This window comes from Myotis lucifugus, unplaced genomic scaffold (assembly GCF_000147115.1).
Source record: "Myotis lucifugus unplaced genomic scaffold, Myoluc2.0 scaffold_269, whole genome shotgun sequence".
Classification (NCBI taxonomy): domain Eukaryota; kingdom Metazoa; phylum Chordata; class Mammalia; order Chiroptera; family Vespertilionidae; genus Myotis; species Myotis lucifugus.
In genome coordinates, this window is record NW_005871317.1 from 516,483 (window position 1) to 543,595 (window position 27,113).

The following is a 27,113-nucleotide window of genomic DNA, read 5'->3' on the forward strand; positions in this document are numbered from 1 at the left end:
ACTGAAATCACACAAGCACAGGTGGTAAGACTGATCGAAAAGGCCCAATTCCGGAAGCGTGCCCATTGGAAAAAACCTTGACATTTGACCCTGCACAAGGCGACCAGGGACTAAATCTTAAAGGTGGCCTGTTTTGGTATCAGGCTGTTGACCATATTTTAAAACTCTTCACCCTGTAGCATTAAGGAAGCACATGTCACTGAGTAGGAAGAACGACCCCTTTCTTGGGCTTCTCCCAGGCAGCGCTTCCTGCAGGCGCAGAGCCAACTCGCTCCCCCTCAGCGACGCCGCTGCCTGCGAGTGGCACTGAGGTCCCCGTGACACGAAGGGGCTTCAAGCCAGTGACAGGTCCTCCCCCCGCGGCCCTCACTGCACTACAGACCTGGGCTGTGACATCCCCTCCAGAGGTGGCCCAGGGTCAACGCGACAGGCCAACCCCCTTCCTGCCTGGCAGCACCATGACCAACGCTGCTGCCTCGGCTTGTTTTCACGTCAGGACCATTTTAGATTTCCCCTCACACGACCCTTAGATGCCCGTTGTCTGGAGGCACCCCACTCCCGGGGGACAGGGGCCGACCCCAAGCAGACAGGCAGCAACTGCGGAACAGAGGCTGAGAAGGATGACTGTTTATAAACATTTGGAATTTTATTTAAAAAAAAAATCACAACCATGAACATTGTTACAGTTAGTTAGAGGCCCTCTTGGTTCCCCACAATGATACTGAGCATGCTCACAAGGGGTTCCCGTTAGTCTTAGTTAAACAACCATCTTTAAAAGGAGGAAAAAAAAACTCGGCACGCTACCATTGAACTTGTTTTAATGTTTCTTCACAAATGGTGAAAAATACTAAAGTACAGACAAGGAATAATCATAATGTTGTGGCCAACATTATAAATATGGAATTATAAATTTAAAACATTTTCTGGTTTAAAAAATAAATCTGGTAGTCAACGCAGCTTGCGGGGTCTCTGCATCTAGTAGGGCCGGTCTCTGCGTTCCTGACGGTGTTCACCTCTACGAGGGGGAAAGAAAAGGGGGGAAGGAGGGGGCGCGGGTTAAAATGGGGAAAGGAAAGGAAGCCCTTCCACAGACCCGAGTCCTGGGGGAGCTTCCTGCCTGCGGACAGAGCCGGTTCCACCATCACATACTTATCCATCTTTCCAGGTCCTCCACGCCCGCCTCTTCTTCCTCCCATCTGCTCCATCAAAGGTCCAGGAGGACCCCCAGGGCCACCTCGTCTTCCTCCACCGAAGCCACCGCGGTCCATGCCCCGGCCGCCACGGAAGCCACCTCTGTCTCCACCACGGCCACCTCTGAACATGCCACCAGGACCACCGCGGTCCATGAGGCCACCTCTTCCTCCCCGCATGCCACCAGGGCCACCTCTGCCACGGTCACCGCCTGAGGTAAGAGAAAGGACAGATCAGTGGCAAGACAGACGGGTGGACGCAAAAGCTCTGCGCTTCTCCCGGAGCAGAGCCCTCACTTGGTCGGGACATCTGGGTTGGCCACCATTTAGCAGTGATGACGGCACTTAAGGGCCCAGATGCACTTACTGCAACCACTGACCTGGTTCTGAGCAGTGGACAGCTGTGGGTGACCAAGCCCACCAAGGTAATAAGAGGGTTAGTACCAAGAAGCTGAGGGATGCTCCCCAAACCTGTACCTACCCGGGGGTGGGAAGGGTGGCGGGAGGAAGCCTTCAGGCTTCGGGGCCTTACACTGGTTGCATTCTGTTCTCCAGGCGAAATTCTGGTTTCCACACCCCCTGCATAAAATTGTACAACAGGAAGCATCAGTTATTTGAGCTAAGGGAGTTGAACAAGCAAAGACAACCTGTCAGCAGGCACACTCTCCACCACCACCAATAGGTCCTGGGTCAAACTCCACACAAAATGGCTTCAGAACTGGAGCCTCAGGCAGCAACGCACCATAGGACGCGTCTGATCCAGCAACACGTCTGTACGACCTCATACCTGTGGCTCGAGAGTCCAGCGGAACTGTGACCTTTAGGAGGTTCTGAAGCAGTTGGTAAGTGACTGATTAGCCCCCCTCCCCCCAATAGCAGTCGGTCATCATCCTACTTCTCTTCAGAATGGGAATAGGGCACGATGTGGAGTGACGTCACTAGCAGGCTATCAATGTGCCAAGAGAAGTACATACGGATTGGGGCACTGCCAGTCTCCTGCTCGGTGCTGGACGTTTCCTCCTCCGGATGGGTTTCCTCGGGAGCCCCGGGGCCCTCTTGGGGGAAAGCCTCCTCTGTCTCCTCCTCGGCCTCCCATGCGACCCATGGGTCCCCCGGGGCCTCCTGGGCCTCCTGGACCTGAAATAAAGAACCACCACCCTTTATAGCACCAGGTTTGCTTCAGGGAAATGGCCACCGTCGTCATGGCCCCATCTGGCCCCTTTCCCACAAGCCCAAGGTCCTGAACAGCACAGGTATGAGCCGTGCGGCTGGGAAGCCACAATCAGCTCCCAGAGCAGCTGTAGGAGGGCAGGTGTTTTCATACAGATGACGAGACCAAAGCGGCATAAATGCAACAGCTCCAGGGTTGACACCCAGGCAGAGTGTTGCAGCCTCTCTGACTAACCAAGGTTATGTTCTCCGCTTCCTTTTACTCCCATAAACTTTTTTTTAAAAAGAGAAGCACTGATGTGAGATACATCGATCAGTTGCCTCTCACACATGCCCCAACTGGGAACAAACCCGAAACAGGTATGTGCCCTGACCAGGAATCAAACCCGAGACCTTGGAAGGACACAGGACATGCTGCGGTGAGCCACACCGGCCACGACACTCCCAGAAACGTTCACGGCCAGCATGCCGTAGTCTAATATTACGTCCCCTTTTTATATTTCTAATTAGCTTGTCCACTCTCTTAAAAACTTTCAACGCAGCCCCGGACTAGGTCCGAGCAGGTGTCGGTGCCTACCTCCTCGGAGCGGCGGCGGCATTCCCCTGCCCTCTCGAGGCGGCATGCCCCCCCGCATGCTGTTCATTGGCGGCTTCTTCCGAGCAAGGGACACTTTCAGCTTGCTTCCTTGGAAATCTTTCCCTAGAACGAGACAACACAACAGCAATTACTCCCAACCTTCAACTCTTCCTTCCTTCTTGAAGGACTAGGCAAGGGAGACCACCCCTTTTCACCTACCCCCCTCACCCTGCTGCACCAGTGGGCCCTGCCCAGAATCTAAGAGCCTTATTGGAAGGACCAGAAAAAAGCCTTTAGACATACTTAAAACCTCGAGGAAAAGCAAGCTGGGGGTGGGGGTGGCACCCTTGTCCAGCGCAGGGTGGGAAGTAGGGACTGGAAGTACAGGAAGTGCCAAGAGAGGAGGGCCAGGACCTGTCCTCTGACACGTTCGGGTTGATTTTGCCTGAAGTAAAATCTCAGCATCAATGTCAAGGCCATAGATAAATTAAAAAGTAGTGCTAACATGTCTGGGTTTTCTGTACCTCCTGATGTCTGTGTTTAGAGAACCACGTCAGAGAATGATGTCCTAACAGTCAGAATTCAATCTACTAGCAAAGCCCTCTTTCCCTGCGAGCTGACACAGGTGGCCCTGCAGCAGGCAGTTAGTTAGATGCAGCGAGCACACCCTGGTTGACGCCAAGGGTCCTACCATCAAACCAGTCCACGGCCGCCTTGGCCGTCGGTGGGTCTTCATAGGACACTGTAGCATCGCCTTTGGGCTTCCCTGTTTCCTTGTCCAAGTAGATGTGGATCATGGGCTGGCCCGTTCTCTTGTTCATCTAGGCAGCAAACAACACAGGGGACTGTGATCATAATATACTTGTTTTTTGAGGAAAAAGTTCACATGAAATTCAGAGAAGTCCCTGTCAAAGGCAACAATCTTTCACAAACTCATGTTCAGTAAGATGTTAATTTATCTGAGTGGTGGAATTATGGGTAACTTATTTCTTAAATTGCTACAACAAATATATAAAATTATTCCCCCCTCCCCCAGATGTGTTTTATCCTCAGAACCAAAATAGGCTCAAAATCCCAAAGTGTGTCTGTGAACAGTCTGGGTCCCACTCCTTCCCTAGCCGCCTTCTCCTGGTCCTTGCACCCACTCCACTCTGTCTGTGCCCACACTATAGGCACCCAGTGATGGAATCCATGCTGGACCACCTAAGAAAGGACTTGCAGAGTTAAAAAGCAGCGTTAAAAAACAGCCTTCAAATAGACAGGGCTGTGTGTTCTTAATTAAGTACAACACAGCTGGTTTTTCCTCCAGAGCCAGAACAGATGCAGAACAGATGCAGTTGGCTTAAGTTCAGGAGCCACATCGTTCAAGAATATGGCTTCATGTGTGTGTTTTGTATTAAATGTGAGCATGATCCAAGTCCAATCTATACATTTGTTTTTATACCTAGAGATGCTTGAAAGTCTGATTATAGGGCTTAAAAAAAAAAAAAAGAACAGGTGCACCTGGCTGGCGTGGCCCAGTGGTTGAGTGTTGATGTATGAAACAGGAGGTCATGGTTCGATTTCTGGTCAGGGCACATGTCCAGGGTTGCGGGCTTGATCCCCAGTGCCCAGTGTGGGGCATGCAGGAGGCAGCCGATCAATGATTCTCACTCATCACTGATGTTTCTCTCTCTCTCTCTCTCCTCTCTAAAATCAATTAAAAAAATATATAAAAGGTACAATGCTTATATACATGTTGTAACTGATACCTATGCTTTAAAAATATACTTTTATAATCTCCATTATAAGACATAAATGGAGACATACAATGTTCATGACAAAAAAAGATGATTCAGTATTATAAAAATATCATTTCTCAAGCTGTCTTATAGATTCAGTAAACACCCAATTTGGTGTTTTAAGGAGCTTTATAAATGGATTCCAAAATGTATACAAAAGAGGCAAGGAGTATAGCAAAACATTCCTGAAGAAAAAGAGCAAAGCAGAATAATTTGTCTTACTAGCTAAGATTTAGCACAACGACATAGTAATTATCTGCTATTAACACAGGATCACACAAATTAACAAAAAGTACACAAGACAAGAAATAGATCCAGGTAGGGGTGGAACTTTCTATTCAGCATTCAGACAATATAAAGAACTATAATATAAATCGACAACCCAATGAAAAATAAGACAAACACATTTCCCAAAAGATGGCGTACAGGGAAAAAGCAAATCGAAAAATTAGCAACTTGAAAGACATGATTCCCAGTAGTGGTGAGAATGTGAATCAGTAATACTGTTGGGAGTCTAAGTGGTCGGCCATACCATTAACTTGTGAAGTTAAACATGTACATACCTTAAGCAATTTTATGCCTGGGTACAGCTGATCCTCATCCTTCATGGATTAAATATATACAAATTTGCCTACTCTCAAAAATAAAAATTTATAAACTCCAAAATCAATACTAGTGGCACTTTTTGGTTATGTGTACACATGCAGAGTGGCAAATTTTTAAAAAAAAATATATTTGATTTTTTACAGAGAGGGAGAGGGATAGAGAGCTAGAAACATCGATGAGAGAGAAACATTGATCAGCTGCCTCCTGCACACCCCTCACTGGGGATGTACCCGCAACCAAGGTACATGCCCTTGACTGGAATCGAACCTGGGACCATTTGGTCTGCAGGCCGACACTCTATCCACTGAGCCAAACCGGTCAGGGCGGAGTGGCAAAATTTTTAAGTTGCCTGATGCACATGCTCTCTCAGCTGAGGTCACACAAGACAACACTCTGCCCTCTCATTCCCATTCTCTCTATAGATGACCCAAGGATGGACACTGTAGGGGAGGGGCAGGCAGCGCAGGGAGATCCAATGCTGAGGTGAGCTAGGAAAATCTGAATACCAATTAAGGCAGTCACCACGATGGAACTTCCTTTTCTCTTTGTAAAATAAAGAACTACCAGATGAATTGTTTTTAGGGTTATAACCTACCTGAGATATGCCTTCATTAACTCAAGTGTTTGTAGTGACTTTTAGAACCACCGTGAATAACAAGAATGATTGTACACACACTAGAGAAACTAGCGTACCGTGCACTAAGGGCTGTGTACAAGAATGCTCACTGCAGCATGGCTTATATATAGTAAAAGCCCAGAATCAACCCAACTGTTTTTAAGAGAATGTACTTAATAAATGAAATACAAGATTCCCAAACCTTGAGCTTTTGTTCTAGGGACCCTACCTTCCTGTCTCAAAATCCATTGCTTAGTCTTCCCCATCTAACAACCCACCACCATTCCAGTAACTCAGATCAAAACTTTCTAGTCACACCAGCTCCCTCGAGTTTGCCAGGGAAGCTCCTGCCCCAGACCCGACTTGTTATTCCCATTATTCTGAAATACCTTCTCCACTCCGAGCTGTATGGATGCCTCTATTTCTTTTCTTTTATGCCTGCCCTCCTTGCTGTATTGTTTTCCTCTATAATTTAGAGGAAATAATTTTCCTCTATCATTTAACATACTATATTCCTTTTTGACTATGTTCCCTGCTATATGTAAACTCCAATGGCTTTTTTCTGGTTGACCCTCATATATTCCCACAATGGTACTGTCTTATGGCCGTTATCAAGTATGCTTAAAACCATGTTTAGCACTTTTTAAAATAAGGTTTTTGTCCTGGCCGGTGTGGCTCTGTTGGTTGGATGTCGTCCCGTACACCAAAGGGTTGCCGGTTCGATCACCAGTATGGGGCGTGCAGGAGGCAGCCGATCGATGCTGCGTTCTCAAACCAGTGTTTCTCTCCCTCTCAAAGTTAAAACTATTTTTTTGAAAAAATGATTAAAAAATTGATTTTTTAGTATGTTAAAGAACAAACCACAATACATCCAGAAAGAAAAATCAGTCAACTTCAGAAACTACTCTTAACAGCAATTGAGTCTCTTTAAAATGCGCTGTGGTTGGAACACCTGCTCTAACTTACCTTAACAACTCCACACTGCTTGAAGAAGTCTGCCAGGTCATCTAGAGTCACATTGTCATTTAAACCTTGCACATAAATGGCACTATTGTCAGAGTCTTCATCTGGATCAACAGGTGGGCCTTCCAGAATAAAGAAGACAGAAGGGAGTTACTGTCATGTATGTATAGGGGCTTATTAACCAACTGGTCCCTATTGTCTGCTAGTATTCATCACAAAACTAGGAGAACTACTAACCAGACTAATAAGAAAGCCATGAAACTTCTGGTTTATTTTGTTTAAGGCTATTTATTATGAGTAGATACTTTTTTGGGGGGGGTTAATCCTCACCCGAGGATATTTTTCCATTGATTTTAGAGAGAGGGGGAGAGTCAGAGAGAAACGTCGATGTGTGAGACAGACACTGAATGGTTGCATCATGCACACATCCCGACCAGGGCCGGGGATCAAGCTGGCAACCAAAGTAGGTGCCCTTAACTGGAATCGAACCCAGGACCCTGCAGTCTGCGGCCCGATGCTCTACCAAATAAGCCAAATGGGCTAGGGCGAGTAGATGCTTTTCATAAAGGAAGCCCCAAACTGCCCTTGACACCAAGAATATCACATTCATGATGAGGCTGCTAAACTCTACCACATACTCACTTGTGTGCTATTCGTGTATAAAGCACAGCGTGAAAGTGTAAAAGATAAAAATTCAAAATTACCTAGATCAAGATCCGGTCCTTCATCCATGGGTCCTGCCAACCAGGAAAGATCATATAAAATATTATTAGTGCATGCCTTGCAAGCTACAAAACCTTACAAACACACATAACTATCTACTATACCACCATTTGATGGGGCTTCATTAAATTCAAAATGACCCGCACCGCTAAAATGGAGCAGTGCCCCTTTAACATTTGTGAAAGGTTTCTAGGGTTTTTTCTTTTAAACCATTAACCAAATACACTCTCAATGCTTATGTGCCAAATTAGTGTTAAATTTAAGTCAAAATTTTTCCTCCAAATAAACCAAATTTAAAAAATGTATTCTCCCCCATATTACAGAAGCAGTTGATCAATACTTCAAGTTACCCTTTGTTTTGTAACCATAGGTTAACCTTATTACCCCTAAGACAATGCCGGCAGTACCCATTAGTCTCTTTTGTATAGATCATTTTTAAACCGCTTATGAAACTAATAAAAAATTATAGTTTTCTAAAAACTGACTTTTTTTTAAACACTATCCATGGTAATACTCAAAAACTTACCACCAGGCTTATTGAAGCCACCTCGCTCTCCAGCGCTGCTGGGGGGATAAACGAAGAAATGAAGGCCTTTCCCTTTAAAAGCCAGTACCGCTCTGAGCCTTGGGGGGGCTCGTGGGGAAGAAGGGCACTGGCTAAACATCTCCAAACAATGCATCTCTCTCATCTTGTCACTATGCCTTTCTTCAGGGCAGCTTGCTCAAATCTCCTTTATATACAACCTTGCTTGTCTGATTGTACACACCAGTGTGGCTGGTTCCTTTCATTTCGGGGGCTGGTATTAATAGTGCAATACTTGGCAAATGAGGGGGGGAAATGGATCCCAAACACCCACCCCACCAGCTGAAAAACAGAGAGAGCTTGGTGTAGAGAGGAGGAGCAAGCTGGGACAACTGGTAATGAACCTTTCCATGTTCATAAAGGTGCACCCTCAACCTCTCCCAGGGCAGAACCAAGTGAGACCCTGGGCTCCCTAACAAGTCACAGTAGAATAAAGAAGGAGACAACTACACTAAATGACTACATCACACACCAGAGGACGCATCCAGCCATCTTCAGCATAAAGCCATACATGTCAGGGCACTAATGAACTTACAATCACTGTGAAAAGAAAATTTACAACCAATTCCAAGGCTAAATGGACTGGGGGTGCAACTTTACAGACATATCCGTTGAGAATAACAGCAATGGCAGGATAAAGTGACTGCCTTACGTACTTTAAAGGGGAAGAAACTATGAATTGGGCCTTTTCTCCTTCTTTAAATTAAATAAAGGCAGCTCCTCAGAGGGAGGCCCAGGGTTTTCTCTAACCAGTATTGCACCTTTAATACCTGAATATACAATTTCAAGCTGTTGCATGCAGCTTTGTCTCCTTTTTTTTTTAAAGTACACACCATAAAATGTTCTCTCTCTTTAAACACAAAAGTTTACACTTTAATGTTACACAATTCTAGAGTATTATTATACCTCCTCTGGTTCATTACCAAACAACAAGTATGCAGTTACCAAAGTTACAGAAGGATTCCATTTATACAATGAAAACATTTTGTTAAAAATATTCTATGTATATTTTTCCTCTCCATATGGACACCGTGTCTAGTCCCACTTTTCATTATGCTGCCGGCTGAGTACTGAGTACGGGGACTTTTTAAGTATTGAAGTGTATACAAGGCTCTCACTTTGTAACCTGTAGCATATAAATGCGACAAAGCATGTTAAAAAGTTTCCACGTTTAACAGCCAATGAAAATATCAAAATACTGAGGCAATGAAAAAGGGCACGTTAACAACATTGAGTGCCTTACCTGCAGAAGACACTGAAAACCATCACCACACCACAATAAAAAAGAGGGGGGGTGCCCCTGTCCTGTCCCCAAAGGGTCCAACGGACTGCTGCCCAGTCTGTTGAAAAACCTATGGGGAAAGCCATGACTTTTTCCTACGGCTCCAGGAGAGACTTCTCATCCAGGAAGAGCGGGCCCCTCTCCCAGCAATGTCTAGCAAAATTAGAATTTATTACTTCTGAAGTATTAAAATGAGTAAATTTGAAATTGGTTTTGCAATTGAAACATACTAAGACTTTTAGGTGATTGGAGACGTGATGATAGTAATTTCAAGTGTCTATGTCTATTTTAAAACATCCATAAAGAAGTGAAACCTTTATAATGGAATGACATTCTCCAAATCAGAGGATTGATTTTACTTTATACCAAATTATTCATAAAATTTTGCATGTTGTAAAATGATTGTTTTTTCCAATAAAGATTTCACCAAAGACTTTTAAGTTATGCAGAATATCAGTACCTTTCAATAGTTAACAGATTTGCTAATACAAAAATTAAAGATAAAAATTTTAAATCTATTTAATTTTGAAGCCCACTTCTATAAAAGAAATCCTATTCAATTTTCCCTTGAACAGTGGCGTCAAATCCAATTTATACTTAATAGAGCATTCTGCATAACTTTTATACTAGTTTATATCGGGACAGAACACACACAGAACTAAGCCTTCTGGATTATGTTAACCACCAACATTATACCTCACCTTCATCAAAGTACAGATACCGGAAAGGAAAGAGGAGATGGGAGAAGGGAGGGGGAGGGTAGGCACAGGTAGCAGGGTTACGTTATTGATCTAAACAAAGTTTTCTAAACCAGATTGTGCCATCAATCAAAATGGTCAAACCGATTTAGACTTCTTAAAATCTCCAATAAGGAGTAACACTAGAATTAACTATATACATTACTCTGCAAAAAGCTATTGGATTTTTCTGTGTACCAGGTGCACCTCAGGCTGTAGTTCAAGGGGTTATGGGGACCAAGATCTTCAGCATTATGTTCAACAGTTCGGAGTACAAACAGAAGTTGGGGACAAACATTGTGGAAAACAGCTGCATTCCTTTTTAGCAGTATATACACCAGGTATTTCAAGACAACCATTCAGAGACAATTAGTTAAAAACCTAGATTGTTAGAAGGGTGTGTGTGTTCCATCCCAAGTCTATTACCCACAGAGGCTTTTGACCTCTGGAAACCATGAAGGGAACTGAAAGCTCTAATTTCAAAACCATTCTTTGTTCTCCCCAACCCAACCCAGTAGACTGGCAGGGAAAAAGCAGACTGCCACTTAATATATGCCATAAAGATGACATTTCCATGTTTTAGAAGATGGCTTGGGCTCAACAGATTGTCCATGGAAATGTAGAAATAAATTTCTTATGTCTTTCAGTCCCTTCTTTCCATTGAAAATCCTATGGATGAAACAAAATTAGGTAAAAGGAGAAAAGGTTTGCTCTTACCCCATTCCACCGCGTCCTCCTCCCCGCCCACCTCTGCTCATGCCTCCACGATCAAATCCCCCTCTTCCCCTGCCCCGGTTATCAGGGCCACTCATGCTCCGGTTCTCTCCTGGTCCGGAAAATCCTCCAGACTCCTGCCCATAAACACCCATGCTACTGGGGTGGTCCTGTCGGAATGAACCTGAGGAAAGAGTCACATCTGTAAGCCATGGACCAGCATTTATACCACTGCCTGTTGTCCTCTCTCCTGGAATCACAGAATTCTCAAGTGCCAAGCGCTAACCAAGGCACCATCCTCGATAACACACTTCTAATCATAGGTTCTTTTAAGTTCAACAAAAAGTGCTGGTTCGTCAAAGCTGAAGTAAACCTTCTATAGTTAGCCTAGAATAAACCATTCCCAAACAAAAAGCCCTCTAGCCAAAAGTCTGCAGGGTTCTGGATTATAAGATGTCTCCAAAAATAGAGCCAGTTTCTTAGGGTTTTAGCACATGGCTAAGGGTTGGGCTCCATCAAGCAGCACTACTCATTTCATAGTCATAACACATGCCCATGAATGGAACCTAATTAAAAAAACAAAAAACCCCACATACACAACAATCTGGGTAGATTAAATTGTGAAGGTGGTTTGAGTTTTTGATGACTTCTCTACGTATATAAAACTATCCTGTGAGGAACTTTTTTTTCTCCTATGGACATAAACAAAAAATACAGATAGCGTTTACTTGACTGTCCACACTGCAGTCTTCAGTAACTACCTGCTCATTGGCACTGAGTTGGGATGGGCAGGCCATAGGAATGCTGACTTCACTCACTGCATAAACTTCCCCAGAGACCAGGGTGCCAGTGCCAATCATGTACTCTGGCCAGTTACGAATCTCTTCTTTTTATGTAAGGTCTACTAGTAACAATTAAAGTGAAGAAAAGCACTGAAGTCTTTATTGGGACATCCAAGCTATGAACCAGGATGCTATGCCCTAAAGATGCATCCTGGAGTCAAAAAGCAAACAATGATAAAGACCATTTCCCCACGTTCAGAAACTCCAAACATAATCACTCTTATTTGGTTTTCTCTCTTAGCAACTCACTCTGCTGCCCGTAGCTGCTGCTCTGTTGGCTATATTGACTTGGAGCCTGGCTGTAGGATCCAGTTTGGGGGGGGTAACTAGTGGGCGGCTGCTGCCCATAGCTGCTTTGTTGACCATAGCTACTCTGCTGTCCATAGCTGCTCGGCTGCCCATAGGTGTTCTGCTGAGAGTAACTGCTCTGATCATAACTAGTCGGCTGTGTAGAGGAATAGCTGAAAGAAAGAAAGAAAAAACACCATTTTAGAAAGGACAGGCTTATTCCTTCAAGCCCCCTAAATACAAGAGACATTCATAGCATGTGATATAGAAACCCTTAAAAATGCAGTTATTTCTACATATCAACCGTTTGAATTTGTTTCTATCGCTCTATCCCTCTCCCTTCCCCCCTAAAATCAATAAAAACACATTTCACTCGATGTGGGGTTGGGGGAACAAGAAGAAATAAACCAAAGGGCAATAGGGTGGTGAAGACCGGGTGGGGGTGGGATCTCTGTAATACTATCAATAAAAATGTATTAAAAAAACATATTTCAAATTGCTATATATAGTTTCAAACTTTCATCTATGAAATCTGGGCATTAACACATTGCGTACCGCATAGAAATCTCTAAGACATACGCCAGGGACAAACTGCACGTTATTTAAATCATCATAATGCACTTTAGGTGTTGTTCTTCAATAATTATAACATTTTTATTTACAAAAACAAAGTTCCTAGTACTTTTTTAACGTATGGTACTGCATAAAACATTTTCCTCTATGAAGAGGGACCAAACAAAATTTACATAAGTATCTAGATTCGCTCCTTTTTCCATGGGCGTGAAAAACGAGAACACTCGTGAGCAGTCCTTAACAGATGGCGCGCGAAACACGAGAAAACTCCTGGGCGGTACGAAATGTGTTAATAAAGAAAAGATGGATAAAGAAACTTCAGAATCAAGGCACTGTATGAAAGATGAATGTTACATTGATATTCATCTTTTTGATATGGCAGGGAATCGAACCAAAGATACATTCTTAAAAAGAAATAAAGCTTTAAAGAACTGTAAGTATTAAACTCCATATGAACCATTATAATGAAAAACAAAAACAAATTTTAAAGCACAATTAAACTAAGCCTCTATCACCATCTCTCCCCACAGCTGTATGGACACAGCTCTCTTCACCGAGTGCAGCTATTCAACTCCCCAGATTAATGCTCCCAGCTCAGCAAGTGCAGGTGGGCTCTTTGGGAGAACTGCTGGAAGGCCTGCCCACTGCTACTCCCAGCTGCACAGAGACACTTACCAGTCAGCTGTACTGGCTCCTAAACCTGTTTATGCCTGCTGCTCTTAATGTGTAAACCAATGAAATGAGTGCAAAAGGGGGGTTATTTCTTCCAGCAAAACTAAGTTAACACTTTAGCGAATAATTCAGGCAAGTCTGAAAACTTGCTTCAATTTAAATGCGAGTGCAACAACTTGCAGTTCTTCCTACACTTTAAAGAAACTAAACCTGGATGTTGTAGATGCTGGTGTGGTTAACCTAGGACAAAGAATGCAGAACAAATAAACTGTAATAAAAAATAAAAGGCCTCAGCTCAACCATTAAAAGACCAGTGCACGAATGGACCTCTGCATCGTTAAATACAAAATGCTTAAGGTGAAGTTTCTTTTTAAAAAATATAATGCCCTGCATTTTGCTTGCTTTCAAATATTTCTGTTTCTCAGCCATCTGAATTAACTGAGAGAGCAAATTGAAAAGGACCTGGAGTGGTAAGAATATTGTTTGTACTTAGAAGAGATACTGGCTGCCAGGCACTGCTATGGGAACCCAGGACTGAGGTTTTAAAGTTAACAACATGTGGTCAGGCTTATCACTGGGAATCAGATAACACAGATCACCCAAGGAAGCAGAAGCAAAGAGACTGACCTGGTAGGAGGATAGGATGGTGGTGCCGTGACTGGCTGCATGGGGTAGCTCCCAGGTACCTGGGGATAACTGTAGTTACTCTGTCCATATCCCAGGCTGGGCTGGTTGTAACCCCCCGTGCTGGACTGAGGTTGACTGGTCTCAGCGGGTTTGTTACCATCCTGTGGTCTAAAAGAAGAAATAAAAAAGTGAGACTTTTCACCCTCAACCATAAAACTCTTGGGTAAGAACTCTACAAATCCATGAGCAATATGCAATATTAGGACTGAGTTTGGAAAATCCAATTTTAAAGTGAACTGCATCAAACCCAGTGTCGGTCCAATTGTATTTGCTGGAGAACACGAAGGGAGGGGATGAATTAATCACATCCATAGAAGAGACATCACCATGCTTCTGTTTTTTATCCTCACCTGAGGATATCCTCGCCCTCTTGATTTTAGAGAGAGTGGAAGAGAGAGGGAAAGACAGAGAGAAACATCGAGAAACACATCAACTGGTTGTCTTCTACATGTGCCCTGACCAGGGCCTGGGCTGGGGAGAAGCTTGCAACCGAGATACGGATCCTTGACCAAAATCGAACCCTGGGCCCTTTGGTCTGCAGGCTGATACTCTATCAACTGAGCCAAACCAGTTAGGGCCATAGTGCTTCTTTTGTTCCATGCTATAAAAAGGTAGTTAAAATATTTTGTGTTGTCAATTTAAGTGATATGAGAGGGGAGGTAATTTGTTAGGAAAGAAATTGTTATTTCTCAAAAAGGATGGTTAAAAGCAAACAAGAAAACTTTAACAATTCAAGTTTTAGGTTACAGTAACATTTATGTAAGTCCATGGCATTTATAGATCTGTACTACTTGTGGATTTATGTTTCTCATTAAGAACAGACTTGAAAAAACATTTAACTCAGACTGCCATAGCTTGCCTCAAAATTTCTATAATGGAAATACCATGGTAGGTATATACCCCCCAGCCCCTCCTGCTCAGACGACCTGGGAAATATCCTTAAGTGAGGAAAACCAACCCCAATCCTAAGGGAAAAAACCACAGTGGTTTCTATTACCTCTTTGCTTTAACATTTTGCAATAGGGCTGTAGCAAAGTAAGCTCCATCTATTTTAAGCAAAACTCCAAGAATCAGTAGGCAGACCAGAGAGGTTGGGGAAGTACTGATTTCTTTCTCCAAAGAGCTGAAATAGGTCACAAACCCCCTTTTTTTCCAGTGGAAAGGGGAATAGCTGTCACTGATCATAAGACAGACAGCTGTTTCAAAATGGTACGGATTGAAAATTAAGAAAAAAAGGAACCAAAAAGGATGATTTAGAAAAAACCATTTAATATACAAAACCCTCCAGCTATGGCTTGGATATCCTGTTGCAACGGAGCATCAAGTGGGACTTAAACATTTGATGACACCGATATGCCTAGGTCAACTGAAACAAGGCCCTATACGAACCAGCTAGTTTACTTGCTCTTTACTGCACAGGCTGTCTAGCAGATTTAAACTACCAAGTAGCTCTGATTACTCACTGTGCATTTTAGAAGGAATTTCATGAGTGTTTGCCAGAGCTAATTTCTTACTCTACAGCAGACAAAACGACTAGGCTACAAGTTGATCTCTTGTTTATTTCCTAAAAAAACTTCTTTCAAATCAGAATCCAATGTTCTGTCAAGATTGTATGCAGAAACCACCTAAGTGCACTGCCTAAAGCAAATAATATCTTCTGTTAAGTAATAACTAATAATGTTTACCTGCTAACCAGTCATGAAGTATGAACTTTGCCCCAATATTCACCCCACAGCAGGGTACCCAGTTAAGAATTTATACTCGCCTGTTATATTTGGATTACCAAGCCACTACATAATACAGAGAAGATCATGTCAACTCCTTAAGTTGACTTCCAGATATGGACATATCCTTTACTGACAATTGAGTCACATGATTGTTTCTTAAACCATATGATGAGCCCCCTCCCCCCAACCTATCTACATGTTTTACCCAAAGAGAAAGCTGTTACTCATTTACGGGGCCAATAAAACCAAAGGTAAAAGTATCATTAGTTGTTCTGTTTTGAGGTAAACCACACAATTTTCTCCTGGTTTTAGAAAAGTTAATACAATAGCTTCCTCCTACCCCAAAAGGTCTCCCTTCTGAAGCTACACTGACTATCCTTATTTTGGCCCCTGGATGGTACCATTTCTCTAAACAGAGAATAATGTGTAGTGTGTTCTAGTGCATTACTTTAATGACTAAGAATATAGCCAACATCTGAGTGCCCTGACCAGGTAGTAGCTCAGATGGTTAGAGCATCGTCCCGATATGCCAACATTGCAGGTTTGATCCCCCGTCAGGGCACATACAAAAAGCAACTAATGAAATGCATAAACTAGTGGAAGAACGAATCGATGTTTTTCTCTCTCCCTCTCTAAACATCAGCAAATAAGAACAAATAGCCCTAACCAGTTTTTCTCAGTGGTTAGAGCTCCAGTCCTTGGACTGAAAGGTCACGGGTTTGATTCTGGTCTAGGGCATGTGCTTTGATTGCAGGCTCAATTCCCAGCCCGGTTGGGGTGCATGCAGGAGGCACACAATCAATGTGTTGTCGCCCCCCCCCCTCCCCCCCCGCCCCGCATCCCTTTTCCACTCTCTAAAAATCAATGGGGAAAAGAATATCCTCGGGTGACAATTGACAAAAACCAAAAACCCCCACCTAAGTGTATGTGAGAGCAACTATTAAAAAGAAACTAGCCGAAACCGGTTTGGCTCAGTGGATAGAGCGTCGGCCTGCGGACTGAAAGGTCCCAGGTTCGATTCCGGTCAAGGGCATGTACCTGGGTTGCAGGCACATCCCCAGTAGGAGATGTGCAGGAGGCGACTGATCGATGTTTCTCTCTCATCGATGTTTCTAGCTCTCTATCTCTCTCCCTTCCTCTCTGTAAAAAATCAATAAAATATATTTAAAAAAAAAAAAAAAGAAACTAAATCACAAGTGTGTGTAGTTGCTCTCCCCTGAATACCTGAGGCCAGTGCACTGTCGAGTTAGGAAAATGTGTTCTTACCTTGCAGGTGCAGTGGTTGCCGGCTGTTGCCCATAGGCCGGGTAAGCAGGCTGTGTGCCATACGCAGACTGAGCTGCATAGGAGGCCTGGGTGGTAGTGACCGTAGCAGTGGTGGTATCGTAAGCACCAGTGCCATACCCCTGGACAGGCTGACTGTAGGCCTGGGGGGCAGCTGGAGTAGTATAACCTGGAACAAACGGGAGTAGCGTCAGATTTCTGGCTCCTCAGAGATCTATCTACCTAACCACTCATTATCAGAACCATTTGTAAACCACCTACTTTCAGCCATCCCGTTATTTAACTCCATTAAATATTTCCCCTTCAGTAAGAGTAGCAGCGACAAACCAATATTTAAAACCTAAATTCTCTGAATTTAAATACCCCCCCAAACCTCTCAAGCAGGAATAAAATATCCCAGAAAGGGAAATAAAAGGCAATGACATAGCATCTTAAAATAGCTACGAATAAGGATCCAGGTACTAGTTTTAACATTAAAACCCACAATTTGAAATTACTTGTTTTCAGTCCCAAGCACTCCATCATGAGCAGTTCATGTTTAATTTAAGGACACTGGAAATTCTAGAGAATGTGCTTAATTTTTAGTGGAAGATGTTAACGAGTGAACACTTCTAAGAACTGCTAATTTTGTTTCAGGTAACAAGTAACTAAAAAAATGCTTATCACCACGTTAAGATCGAAATAGCATACGGGTCTGTTCCTCTTGTTTACCTACCACTAGCAAAAAGGTCCTTTTCCTCATCTATATTGGAGGTAGACCCTAGAGCCCCCTTACCATTTCCCAACCAAGTGTCACAAAGACCTGCTCTCACAGTTCTCTGTCTAGCTCCTGTCTTTGCTGGACCAGGCAGGATCCACGTGCCCTTTCACCTGGAACTTGGGCTGGAAGTCTGACACCGCCCCTCCCAGCCCCCAAATCTGCAGCTCCCTTTCCTGGGAGAGGTGTTATAACCTTTCCTGGTGCTGGGCTCACCTCCCTCCTATTCCTCCTCCTGGTCAGTGAGCACAAGTGAGCCATAAAATAAAAAGTTACATCCAGCTCTAGCTGGTTTGGCTCAGTGGATAGAGCATCGGCCTGCAGAAGGAAGGGTCCTGGGTTCGATTCCGGTCAAGGGCACATGCCCAGGTTGCAGGCTTGATCCCCCGTTGGGGGCGTGTAGGAGGCAGCCAATCAATGGTTCTTTCTCATCATTGATGTTTCTCTCTCTCCCTCTCCCATCCTCTCTGAAATCAATAAAATATATTTTTAAAAGTTACTTCTAGTCATCAGCATTTATACCCATCAAAGAAAAATCCAAATCTCATTAAAGTAAAAAGAGTTTCAGTGTTAACAAGTCATGAATCAAGACTGGTGATTTTAGTTAAGATTTAGGACCTTAAACTTCACAGGGTACAATAACTATATTCTACATCCCAAACATTTTTTTTTTGGTAAATTCTGAAATTAATTATACACAAAGATAGTAATTTTGTTCTCAAACAAAACAGGAAGCCTCGAACAGTATAAGTTTTTTGAGTTGGAATGTTGTTCATCTAAACGTTTATTAACAGTTTTGTGCAGAGTCCTAATGTCAATCACATAGAGTACTCATTTAATTAAATTTAACTGAATCTAATTCCACCTACACTATTAATCCTACACAGATTTTCCCCCTACACAACAGGCCATCTACAAGATTTACAAGATTAAAAACAAAAACAAAACTGATCAGGGAAATAACTCATGTCATAAAACTATGCAGCAACAGAGCTTTGTAGTACTAAGATTATAGTAAGGCACTGAGTTAATTAATAATCTTTTAATTAATCTGTAGTACCAACACAAGCAGCCAAGCAAAATGAGCAAAAATTAATAAAGCAAAATGATAATAAAAAAAAGACCAACAGCAAAAAAGACAACACATGCACTGACAACTTTAAGGAAAAAGGTATTAAAAAAGATCACACAGCCCTAGCTGGTTTGGCTCAGTGGACAGAGTGGTAGCCTGCAGACTGAAGGGTCCCAGGTTTCAAGGGCACGTGCCCGGGTTCTGGGCTTGATCCCCAGTAGGGGGTGTGCAGGAGGCAGCCAATCAATGATTCTCTCTCATCATTGATGTTTCTTTCTCTCCCTTCCTCTCTGAAATCAATAAAAATATATTAAATAAACAAAACAAAAAAGATCACACAAATCTAATTTTTGTTTAGCTTTACCAGTAAAAATTAAGTTTAAAATTTCTATTCCAATCAATGAATTGAGATTTATAAATAGGATCCCTTTTCATGAAATAATTTTAAAAATTCTAGAAGAGAAAAATGTCCTTGTATATGTTCCTTACAATAATTATCCAATGACTTTTACACGTAAGGCAGTATGAGGTTAAGGAGGAAAGTGGTTAAGTGTGCTTGAACCCACTTACTACCTATCAAGGACCTACTTAGTTTGGTTCAGTTTCAGTTTGCTCATCAGGTTTAAATTTTGTTCCTTTATGCCAGAGGTTCATGGGAGGATTAGGGGAGATATGACAGTCCTCCATAAACTATAAAGTCTATATAAACATTCCTTATATCTATTTGTTAAAAAATATTTTTATTGATTTTAGAGAGAAAAGAAGAGGGGGAGAGAGGGAGGGAGGGAGGGAGAGGGGGGAGAGAGGGAGAGGGAGAGAGAGAGAGAGAGAGAGAGAGAGAGAAACACCAATGATGAGAATCACTGATAGGCTGCCTCCTACACATCCCACACTGGGGATCGAGCCTGCAACCTGGGCATGTTCCCTGACAGGAATTGAACCCTGACCTCCTGGTTCAAAGGTCTATACTCAACAACTGAGCCACACCGATGGGGCTCCTTATATTTTTAAGTGCAATCTCTTGTTCATCAAAGCTACTGGTTTCTGTGAAAGACCACTACATTTCCTAGAAATGATTTTATCATGTTCCTATAAAATGATCCAGGGATTCCAAAAGCTAGATCAAAGCAGTGTTATTTCTTTTGAATTTATACTTTGTTTGGCTGAAGGTGGTCAAAAACTCCCAGTTATAAAATAAACAAGTCACGATGAAATACAGCTGTACTGTATATAGTTGTCCCTCAGTATCTGTGGGGCATTGGTTTCAGAGTCCTGTGATTTGAGGATGCTTAAGTCCCTTATGTAAAATGGAGCAGAACAATGCATATGTATTAAAAAGTTGCTAAGAGCATATACCTTAAAAGTTCTCATCACAAGAAAAAAATAACCAAGCGCTGATGGATGAACTAGACTTACTGTGATCATTTCACAACACAGTATATAAAAGTATAAAATCATTATGCTGTACACTCCAAACTGTTGTATGTCAATTATAACTCAATAAAAAATGTTAGTTAGAATACATGAAGTTCATGTCACAATTTCAAAATTCTCTGCTAAAAATCCAACAGAAAGTTTAAACATTCCCCAACCTACTCAAGATATGTATTAGATTAGGGAGTACTTCCCATCAAATCCAGGACACTGTCACTCAATAAGATAAATTACAAACAGGTTTCTCCCCACTAAAGACTCTGATAAACTATATATAACTTAGAGAACTGCAGATGATTGGGAAAAAAGTTTTTACATCTGTAAGATTTTTTAATTAAGTATTCTTTAATAATAATAGTAGCAATAATAAAGATGGGAGTAGGTGGGGAGAAGGTAGGGGATCCTAAAACAATTACACAATACTGAACATAAAAGTACTGTATAATTTTCATATACTCCACTCTCAACCCCAGTATTAGGATAGTTTATTCTATTCTAATTCTTAGAATACTTTTTAGCTTGTGGAATGCTATATATATATATATATATATCTGTATATATATCTATATATAAAAAAATATATATATATACACACACACACACACACACATACATATATATATACATACACATACGTACATATATATATGTGTGTGTATATATATATACATATACATATATATATATTTTTAAGACATACTATGAATTAAAATAATTCATCATCAAATAGGAAATAAAATGTGTCTGGACTGGAAACCAACAAACAGACAAACATAACTGACATGCAGGGTGGCAGCCTTCACCTCTAAAGAAATCTAATCATGCACCTGTCCTTCAGGGAACATGGGGGGAAGTCAGCTGGGGAATAGTCATCTGAAGTACCTTTGGGAAGGCGAACTATTATTAAGGCTTGACACAGAAAAATGTAAAATAAAAAAGCAGAACTTTCCCCAAAATCATATAAAGAAAAAGGCATGGATCTGCAAATGGCACCTGAAGCAGTTTTCCATTAGCACCTTGCTGTGTATGATGTTAGAAAGTTTGAGGGTTAAACTAATGAAAACACCTATAGGGTTAACATTACAGGGTTAAACAAGATGGAAAGCATTTCCCATGCAAGAATGAGCAGGATAGTCAAACCTGTACTGGTCCCTTCTACTGTGGAAAGCACAAAACAAAAAGTAGAGGGTACACTATCAGATGAAGTAAACAGATGTGAAAACCAGTTTGATATTTTTAGCAGCTCAGTTTAAGAAGGCTCATTCTTACCCAAAATTAGCATTAGCACAATCTTTTATATATTTGCCATTTTGCTGTGAGATTATTCAATATACTGTATAAAATAGCTAAAGGAAAAGTTCTTTTTTCCCTTGGAATTTATTCCACCCACATTCTATTAGCGATCCCTCAAGGAATATAAGGGAAAAGGAGAAAAAAAGTAACTCCTCCTAAGAATGCCAGATGCCAAGATATGGACCAGAATATACACCAAAGAGCACAAGTAACAAGCTTCTTAGCAAACACCTAGTTGCTGTGACCCAGAAGTATGTCCAAGGCAGGCTTTACCTGTGGGAGGCTGTCCATAAGAAGTCGCATAGGCTGTCTGCCCATAGGTAGCAGTGGTCTGAGCCTGGGTATAGCTGACATCAGTGGGCTGTCCATAGGTTCCATAACTTTGCTGCCCATATGCCTGCTCAAAGGAAATGGATGGAAAAACTTCAGATATATAAACCTTGTATTTTTAGGGAAAAAAACAACAAAAAAACACCCCACACCCGATTTACTTCTAAGTTTTTAAATTTAGAAGTTGAAAATATTGTTTTCAAATAAGATAAAAAAAAAAAGACAAGTGATCACATTACTGTGAATTTTCCCTGATCTGATGCACTCATATTTTTGTAAATTTAACTACGAAAAAGTTCCTGAGATAATTAGGCAAAATCACAGTTAACTGTACAGGAGATTAATAAGACACTCTCAAGGGATGAGCAATAAGGGAACAGGTGTACTATAATTACCAGCACTAAGTGTACCAGTTTTAGCAACTGGAAACAAATATTAGGAAGACAAAACGAACAAAGAGAAAGGAAAATGAAAATCAAATCTACAGATAATTTTGAAAACCAGATTTTCAGTAGGACAAAGATTTCACCTCCAAGAAAATGAACTAGAACACTGCATGTCTCCTTAAGGTTAGCACATCAACAGCACTGTCTTTTGAACTTGGACATCAGTAATACAGAAAATTGGCAAGAAATGAGGTGTTCTTTCAGATATTAGCATGATCATATTCTAGATCTGAATGACCAGTTACGTAGTATCTGCCAGAGACATCACATCACATCATTCTGCCTGTTCTAGAATGTTCTTAGTACCCATGTTATTAGTACCCATTTTTAAGCCAGACCATTTCAGAATTTGAGGTGCTCTTGAGAACACTTGGAAGCTAATTTCTAGAATCTGCTGGCCTAGGGTTTTAAACACAGACTCATTTACTGAAGAACTCTTAACCTCTTACAGGTAGCGATACAAGCTGACCCTCCACTTACTGTCTGACCACTGGTAAATGCCTTAATATCTATGCCCTGCATTTTTTCATTTGCCAGATGTCATATCACCTTCCTCTGTAGAAGGTGAATACATAGAAGGACCAAGCATGGAGCAGGGCACCTAACTTGAGAAATGATACTAGAAAGGTATGGAGAGCTGGCAACTCCCAGATTGGGGATGGATCCATATATAATGGCATTCCCACTGTGAAAGTTTAAAATGCCTGGTTATTTTTATTACAAGCACATTACACTTTTCTATTACCTAACTTTTGTTTGAATGGTTGATAGAAACATTTTATTTGGGGATAGAAACATTTTATTTGGGGATGCAGCTACATATATATTTATCTTAAAGATTACCTGCGTGGTCTGTGCATATCCTTGAGTGGTAAGAGAAATTAAATGCAAAAACTGAATATAGAACATTCAGATTCCATTACTAAACCCCCCACAACTATAGCAGGCTCTGTTCCATTAATCAATTACACACAAAATACTGTTGTAAAAGACTGACTTACCCCTGCTGGGCTGCAGCTTGGCTGTAGGTACTGTAATCTGGAGGAAACGAGAAAATAGTGTGAAGTCAGCAAAGGCAAGAAGGGGAAAAAGGGGGCAGGAATTCAGGTGGCAGGAAGATGAACTCTTTTAACTGACAGTGGTCGGCAAACTGTGGCTCGCGAGCCACATGCGGCTCTTTGGCCCCTTGAGTGTGGCTCTTCCACAAAATACCGACTTCTGAGCATGGGCCACGATCAATCACACTGTACGTGTGCGCCCGCACGTGGTCTCGCGAGCCGCAGTTTGCCGACCACTGGTTTTGAGAGAAGCTATGGGCCAGCAGAGGTCTGAATGATTACCTCTTATTTCTTTTTAAATGTTATTGATTTTTTTTTTGAGAGAGAAAGGGAGAGGGATAGAGATAGAAACATTGATTGCTGCCTCCTGCACAGCCCCTACTGAGGATCGAGCCTGCAACCAGGACATGTGCCCTGATGGGAACTCAAACCTGTTGGTTCATAGGTTGAGGCTCAACCACTGAGCCATACCGGTGGGGTGAGTATCTCTTATTTCTTAATACCAATCCCCAAAATAAGTCTAAGCCAGTTTAACTCAAAGTTTGAACACAGTGCCAGCGAATGAGGTCAAGATCAGCTGATTTGGCAGAGATACTTGGCAGTTCCCATGACCACAACCCCCCCTTGACCACAGGCTGTCGTTTCAAATACATGATCATCATCCTAAGACTAGCAGAGAACAAGACAAACCAACAGGACCAGAAGTTTTATCTTCATACAAAAAGGAGGCAAGCGCCATTACAATGCTCAATACCAGGTTGATTACATTAGTAGATACATCTCCTCAAAAAGTCTTTCTATTGCTCCCTCACTTAGCAAATTAGACTAACTTTAACTGCATTCTCTAGCAGGACTGGTGGAAAACAGAACAGTCATCTCAATTCAGTGTTTTAAAGGGTTTGCTGTTGACTGTGTCAGAGCTACAAACTGTACAATAACTCAAAAGCTAGAACATTATAAACCTCACCAAAAAGTTAAGGTAGTATCCTGGTAATTTGCAGAGAAAGCATTTAATCTTTTGGGGAAGAATTTGGTTTTAGGTAAAGTCATCTTTTTAAAACTCAAAATTATTTCAATTAAAAAAAAAAGCCACAATTTTTCTGCCCCCCTCTTTTTTTTCTAAGTAAAACTTCCTGTAATCTTCCTCTGCATATGCAATATACAAAAAGGGACTAAAAATTCTGGTCCAGTAAGATCTACAAACAGTGAAAACAAAATGAAATGATTAAGAAGTTTTCACAGTACTACGGAATTAAACATATGTATGTTTTTTAAAGTAGTTATTTTAAATCTTCACCTGAGGAGAGAGAGAGCGCGCGCTACACGTGAGATTGTTGCCTCCTGCACAATTGGGGCCAGGGAATGAAACTGCAACCCAGGTGTGTGCCCTTGACCAGAATTGAACTCGAGACCCTTAAGTGCGCAGGCCGACGCTCTAACAATCATACAACATCACCCAGGGCTAAAGTAATTATTATCTTTTTAAAAATTTAAATATTCTTTTATTGATTTCAGAGAGGAAGGGAGAGGGAAAGAGAGGGGGGAACATCAGTGATGAGAATCATTGATCGGCTGCCTCTTGCATGCCCCAACCTGGGCATTGAGCCCCCAATCTGGGCATGTGTCCTTAACTGGAATGGAACCTGGGACCCTTCAGTCCGAAGGCTCTATCCACTGAGCCAAGCCAGCTAGGGCTAAAGTACTAGTTATTTTTTAAAATTCTGCCCAATTCTTTGCTCTCCACAAGAAATGCCTATCTTATTCTATGTTACAAGACAGTACTGCCACTAGAGCTAAACAAAAGGTCCTTTCTATTCCATTCAGAAGACAGTCCCTCATATGAAAGCAAACAGTTGTTGCCATTGCAGCTCTTCCTGGAGGGGTTTCTACCCCTACTCCATTCAAAGTCCACCTGGCCCGAGGGCATTTTGGTGAGTCCATCTCTTTTCAGTCAGCTCCTCTTTTTACTGCTACACTTCGCCTCCTTTCCTTCCTCCCTACAGCCTCAACTCAGAACCCCAATCATCAGCATTATCAAATCAACTGCCCAAAGGCTATGAACCGTTTTGTTCAAGAGAAACCAACCTGGAGGCAGGTTGAGAACCACTGCCTTAAGGCATTTTCAATATTCACCACAAGCTGTGCTCTCAACGCGGCAAATAAAAAGCAAATGCAAATCACTTCCCGGTGGTTTTCACAAAGTAAACACACCGAAGAGCATACAAAAATCGAATATTTCAACCTACACTCTGTTGAGGTTTCTGCTTGAGAAATGACACCAAATCTTTGACATCTAAGTCCCATGTTTGCAAGAGGACTTTCCTACAAGAGCGGTTATGTAAAACATAAACCTGGCAAAGCTGATACGGAACAACCCATGTTCCCAGCTCAGCGCGAAACCAAATGCTAGCCCCGCGTCGGTACCTAAGGGAGGCAGCAAACTTTGTTTTACGAAAACGTCTCTACCTGCAGCCCACAAACACTGGTCAGAGTATCTGGCCACCAGTTATGTTTTGTTTTTAACCCCCAACAGGCAGCTGAAGATTTCACTAAAAAGGGATGGCTGAGGAGGGGGCTGTGATCCAAGCGGGCCTGTCGATTGTGGGCCACGTTCTAATTTCTTGGTCTGACTGGTAGCTAATTGGGAGTTTGCACTGTACTTCTCTGTTAAAATGGGCACATCCTGTTCTTTTAAGTCCTCTTCTAGTATATCATACAAATGAGGACAAAAAAACAACAACAAAAAAACACCTAACATTACATCCCCCACGGCAGCGGCTTGGAGATGCCTGACTGCGATCACTGCCGTCTGCAGCCCCACGTGAGCACCGGGACGGGGCGGCGTGGCGGCGCCAAAACGCTCTGCCCCGAGGTCGGCAGGGCCCCGAAGCTCCGCGCAGGGCGCGCTAACTCCCCACTTAGAAGGGCGGGGAGCCGAAGGTCACCCCAGTTACCCCGCGGCCTCCCCACCGGCCCCACGCCTGAGCCCACCCCCCGCAACGGGAATGCAACTAGGACACGGTGGGGAGCAGCAGACGGAAACGGAGGAGACGCCACGACGGGCCGACCCAGCCACCCCATCTCCCCCGGGGGCACTGCGCGCCCCGGCACCCACCGCCTCCATCTACCTGCTCCGGCCCTGAGCCCCGTCCTCAAGTCGTGGGGTTCTGGCCTCTCTCAGATCACAGCTCGGAGCGTCTTCCGTCTGTCAGATCACAGCTCGGAGCGTCTTCCGTCTGCCTGCCTGCCTGTCTCTCTCTCCACTTCCTTCTCCCGCGCGCGGCCTTGCAAGCCGGGAGCGAGGCCGCCTGAGGACACCCCCGCGGGTTACGGGCAGGAGCCGGCCGCGCCCCTCAAACACGCCTGGCCCCGGGGGCCGCTCCGGACCCACAGGCGAGCCCCTGCCCCCGAGCCGCCCTCCCTCCCCCGTTCCGACACCACCAACCAGCCCGCCGGCTTCCCTCGGGCCAACAAACGCGGGCGGCGGCGGCTCCCCGCGCCTCCCTCGCGCGCCGGCCGGGCCTTTTGTCTCCGCGGGTCGAGGAGGCGGACCTTTCCCCCCGCGGAGCCCGCGAGCCGGGCGGGTCTCGTCAGACCACGGCTCCCCCTCGGCGTGGGCTGGAAAATGGCCCCGGGAAGCTCCTCAATTGCTTTCCGGGGCAGGAAGGAGCCCGTGGGAACAGCGGAATTTGTGTTTTTTTTTGGGAG

General features: G+C 43.1%; 1 protein-coding gene across 1 annotated transcript; it reads right to left on the reverse strand.

The window, feature by feature from the left end:
* Positions 1–621: 621 nt before the first annotated feature.
* On the reverse strand, positions 622–23,256 carry EWSR1 (EWS RNA binding protein 1). Its single transcript, XM_023762969.1, has 15 exons — positions 23,191–23,256; positions 21,845–21,968; positions 16,998–17,184; positions 13,945–14,112; positions 12,034–12,245; positions 10,946–11,126; positions 8,153–8,190; positions 7,608–7,640; positions 6,907–7,025; positions 3,629–3,758; positions 2,938–3,060; positions 2,165–2,327; positions 1,672–1,769; positions 1,150–1,402; positions 622–1,015 (listed from the first exon to the last, which is right to left on the reverse strand). The coding sequence occupies exons 1-15, from the start codon at positions 23,254–23,256 to the stop codon at positions 976–978; spliced, it is 1,935 nt and encodes a 644-aa protein (XP_023618737.1). The 3' UTR covers positions 622–975.
* Positions 23,257–27,113: the final 3,857 nt, after the last annotated feature.